Here is a 5,273-nt window from a genome sequence, read left to right as displayed (position 1 = left end):
GTGTTTGTTGAGCGGCCGGTACAGCCGCGTGCGTCTGCCGCGGTCGCCGTCGTCCACCGTCCCGTCCGACGCCTCGTCCGTCGTGCTCTCCGGACGCTCCGAACCCGGCACGGCGGCCAGCGGCCGGTCCACCGCCGCGCGATCAACCGCGTCCGCGACCGCGACGCTCGTCCAATGCTTGTCCTTCACGTACTTCGCATAGCTCACAACTGGGCCGACGGGTGTCGCCGCCGTCTGCGTCGTTTGGATCGTGTAGTCGAAAAACGTGAAGTACACCTACGGGAAATCGGCTACGTTTCGATTGTTTTTTCGACACTGTAAGATATTACCACCGCCCGGTATTGTATTCCTACCACTCGATCGACCCAGCCGAGAACGTTCTAGGATACCATAACCCTATCGGACGAATTAAGATTTTTCTGGTACCTTATTACCGCCCCCGATTAGAGGACCCCAAGGTTGTATTACTTCGTAGACGATGTAACGACTATAAGGATGTTCACGGCGGGACCGATCGAATCGTAGAAGAACCTTACCTTACCTTCTGGTAAATTTAGCTTTAGATATTATGACTACCTCCTCCCCTTATACTTATAATGACTGAGATTTGAAGAAGAAAAGTGCTCGATAAGCTATCACGATTCCGTCTTGGGGATCATCCGATTATTCCGTCTTCCTTTTTTTTATATTTGTTAACACGTCAACAGGATTCAGTTATTTATTTTGAACTTCTTCGACGTATAGTATTATTATTTGCATAAAATATCCATATTGTGAACTATAAATATAGATTTCAAAATGAAATGTTTAAAATAATTCATGTTTATCAATACATAAAACGGAGTAGATGTAAAGTCTATAATGTAACAGCACCGTTTATTTTTCTCTTTTTTTTTTATTTATTTTACTACTTCTTTGTATCTTTATAATCGCGGTATTGATTTATTTTGCGGTATGCTTATTGAAGCGTTAATTATTATATTTCTTGTTTAATTATTATCATTTTTTGTTTTCTATACTAGGAGAGGAGAAATAACTAAACCACAGGTTATACTCTAAATATTACGATTTCACAAAACTTTTACGTACGAGAATATACAATAATTTTGTAAGATACAATTTGTTGTTTTTTTGAGTTGAATCCCCTTTAATTAACAACTAATAATAATTATGTAAAATAAATTCAATTCACAGAACGAGTTATGTCGTTTAAATAAGAAATAGCAATAAAACACAACGAATAAAATGTGTACGCCAAGAACACCCAAATCACACTAAATAGTTAAGTTTAACTTAAATAGGTTAGTTACCTGTGTTGGTAAGATCTTCTTAGGAATTTGAAGATGTTTTTGATCAATGATTCAATTAATTATTAGAACTACGGAACCGAAGTCGTAAACTAGAAGTTTGAAATTTGAAAAATCTTAAAATTTAATTATTGTCGAAACAAATAAAAGTCGTATTTTCAAAACTATGTACGTACACTAAAATGAATGATTTATAATATTATAATGTAAGAATGTAATAAGTTTACAAAATAATCAGATGGTATACAGGTATTTTGTGTTAAGATAATAAATTTTCACTATTTTCGGTATTTTTTTTCTAAGAATATAACAACACAATTCTCGTAGTAATTCGCTTTCGTTTTTCGGCATAATATGCACGTTATTCGATATAATGATTTATGCAGTGCAATTAACGCGATGCATAACCCAAATTGTTCTACGGTACCCACCGAGCGGAAAGCAAATCCCGTTTACCGTACGTCGGCGGTGCGACTTACAGGTGAGATAACGAACTAATATAATCATGTTATTCATAAGACGGTTATTTAACACTGGATTTCAGTTTTCTAAAATTGATAAAAATCTGACGCTACCGAGGCAAAAACGAAAGTACGTGTCCGGAAAATTGGTCTGGCCACAACTGAACATAATAAAAACATAACGTGACCTTAAAACACATGCTTTGCATAGTTACCATCGACATAATTACTATTTGCCTGGCGAGTAGCTAATTAAAATTATTATCATAAACATTTCGTGTTCTAAAGCGTTCACGGTTCGGTTAAAATGTACGATTCGTGTAATTACTTGTAAAACGAACCTAAAAACGACCTGCGAAACGTTTACGGTCCTGTGGCAAGACGCTGTGATATTGATTAACGATAAAAATATCATGTATAACACATACACTATCATGCGGCGTATCGTATGATTTTCTCATCGCAAAATCAACATGTGAATTATTAATGATCTGGTATAAATTTGGAACTAATACGATGCTACTCAAAGTAGAGTAATGATTTGCGATATTCAGCAGGTTACATAAAAATCTGGTTGTACTCTGATGAAAATATTTGCTCGAAGTACATTATTTTCGCTTTCAGAATTGTAAATTGAAAATATAATTACCCTTTCGGTTTTAAAGAAAGTTTAATTGATATTGTCAGATTTCGGTACTAAACTGCTAATGCCATATGAAATAATTTCACCAGTGGGTTTCAAAAATATATACCATTTTATAAGAGTTTAAAAGTTATTTTAATTATTCAGAACAATCACTGCGTTACCGTTTTTCTAACGAAGATAAGTGTAACGTAACATCGTAAATTACTATCGATATCGAACACCAAACGTTCAATGTGCACTCGCAGATTTGGATCGAAAATTATGTGAGTAGGTATGCAGTGATTAGAAAACGTGTTCGATCGGAAAGAAGAGCGCGAAGAAAACATAACATTTTCAAAAAACATATACTGTTCAAGCCGTCGGTACACCAAAATGATTAACATTCGCTGCCGGAAAAAGACGTGCTTTTGAGCAGATAGCGTGCTATTAGTTTCCGAAAATAATAGCGATGTCACCGATTTGGCATTGGGTACAAAGTTTGATTCTTAGGTGGACACGGAGATCATATCCCCCGTCCCGTGAGTTAACATCGCGGCGACCCAAGCAGGTCGATGACGGAATCATTGTACCCCGTCGATTCGTAGTAAGTACGCGAAGTGTAACTGTACGGACCGCGATTAGGACGTTACCGGGGTCCAAGGCACTTCAGAGGGGGAGGAGGTCAATGGGATCATTTTTACCTAAGCCCTGTCGTTTTTGGAATATTTTTTAGGGTTTCCCCATAAAGTTTTGATGTATAATAATAAAGCCTCGATTACACCGAGCAATTTTACACGGTGCGTGTCGGCGATTAAAGCGACTTGTCCGATTACATTGAGCGATTTGATTATAAATAATATAAATAATATTCGATTGTATTATGCAAGTATATAATGCAGTACATGGATTTAAACGAGCTTGATCGGTTAAGGTTCGGCAAAATACGTTTGCAAGAATGTTGTTATTCTCAGAGACTATTTATCGTTTATCGTATCTTAATAGTATGGTTGAAGGACCCCCGAGTTAATTTGCTCCTGGCTCCGAAAAACCTTGGGACTATAGCTTACCACGACCGCAGCGGCGGCCATTAGCGACAGGACCAGCAGGCACCCGGTAGCCGGATCGGTCCCGCGCAACCGACGTCGTTTCCCGTCGCTCGGCTCCTTGTAGATCCCGAACTCGGACGCTTCGATGGTGGACTTCCTGTCCGGCGGCCATCTCGTCTCCAGATTCCCGACCGTGTCCATGGCGGCCCGGCGATGATGACGACGACGACGACGGTGGCATGCATGCGTTCGCGCGGCAGCCCGGTAACGGATTGCGGCCGCGGCGGAAAACCCGCCGTTCGTCTCTCGTCCGGCCACCGTTGCGGCGCGCGCGCACGACCAACACACACACGCTCTGTTAATTCGCCTGTCGGCTCTGCCGGTGCCCTCTCCTCTACCGCCCTGTAATCGTCGTCGCACGCAACCGGTGAACACTTGCTCGGCGTACCGAGTCATCCGCGCACCACTGACGCCCCTCCCGATCCTTTCGCGCGCATCCGAAGTCGAGCAGCGGCGGCCCGATCGAGACAATTTTCGGAAGGGCCGGAGAATTGGTTGTTTTCCCCTTATTTTTAAATCGTGTTTCGTGCGCGGTCATCATTTTCGTCGCGTTTTTCCCTCAAAAACGTTTTCAACGTTTCCGGTCATAAACGCGTGCAACGTGTGGACCGCAACAGGTGTTTTATCACGTTAGGTCGTAGTGAATGTTATCGGTAAATGTTGGCAGTGGCGTAAATAATTTAGGAGAAGCTAAACACTTTTTCGGGCAGGTTAGGTAAGAAATGCTTCGGGAATTCATCCATAAGCCACCGACCGTCAAATTTAAAAATGTATCTAGAGCATTTATAAAATAGTTTTTACAGTATTTATTCTATATAATAATGAATTTCTGTCTGTTTGTCCTTTATGCATTCCTTAACGGCTGGATCGATTGTGACGAAATTTGGTATAGAGATATATTACGAGTAGATCTATTAAACCTATAGGTAGGAGATAGGCTAAGTAAAAAAGTGATAAGCCCAACCCCGGGAGGCGCTCAAACAAACATTTTGAGATTTACGATGGAAATATTTGTTTATAGATGGTTGCTATTAGTTTTAATAATAATAATAATTAGTGCGAAAGAAATTATTATCCCTAAATTTATTATTATTATTTTTTATTATTTGTTTCCATGGCACGTGCGTTTAGGACATTAAATGATAGTGGTCATCGAGTTTTGATGATGACTAAGGTTGAATACATATAACGGTCAAACTATTTAAAACAACGACTAGCGCTAAAACGAAAATAAACGAGCTAAAATTAATTTCCACCAGTTTGTATCTGTTTTTTCTTTTAACGTTTTGACGATCTCAGAATCATTCTTTCCGCATTAAATTATTTAAGTATATTTTTATTCACAAAATTTATTAAATTTCTAATTGGACTATGAGTATTCGGTATAGTGGTAATTGTATATTTTATCACAATTAGACAAAAACATGATGTACTTCACAATTTGATTATAACATTTTATCATTATATTATAATTTGAGTACTATTTAAACGAAATTATTTAGTTTGGTAGTGGTTTTATTTGGTAGTGTAAATGACATTGATAGAATATTGCAAATCAAGTAATTAATATATATATATATATATTGAGGTCTAAAATTAAATCGCATACAAAAATGTCTTGAAAATCATCGAATATTCTAGCATAAGTCTTACTATCGGTTGTTTTATAAAACTATAGAATCACCAGTGTGAATCCCTTTAACCTACTTAACTAATGGTATAATTGAAGGATATTTTATACATCAGAGATAATTATAAAATATAGTCCGTAAAA

At 38.3% G+C, this 5,273-nt stretch overlaps 1 protein-coding gene across 1 annotated transcript in view; it reads right to left on the bottom strand.

The window, feature by feature from the left end:
* Window positions 1–3,796, bottom strand: part of LOC112693587 — a gene marked incomplete in the record, with an annotated part of 5,360 nt that extends 1,564 nt beyond the window's left edge. Inside the window, 2 exon segments of the mRNA XM_025568716.1 lie at window positions 1–276; window positions 3,461–3,796. Of these exon segments, the coding sequence (XP_025424501.1) occupies window positions 1–276; window positions 3,461–3,640 (456 nt within the window).
* Window positions 3,797–5,273: the final 1,477 nt, after the last annotated feature.

Source organism: Sipha flava, unplaced genomic scaffold, assembly GCF_003268045.1.
Source record: "Sipha flava isolate LNK unplaced genomic scaffold, YSA_version1 88_pilon_pilon, whole genome shotgun sequence".
In the NCBI taxonomy this organism is placed as follows: domain Eukaryota; kingdom Metazoa; phylum Arthropoda; class Insecta; order Hemiptera; family Aphididae; genus Sipha; species Sipha flava.
The sequence above is the reverse complement of the archived record's forward strand: the minus strand, read 5'-3'. Positions and strand labels throughout refer to the sequence as shown.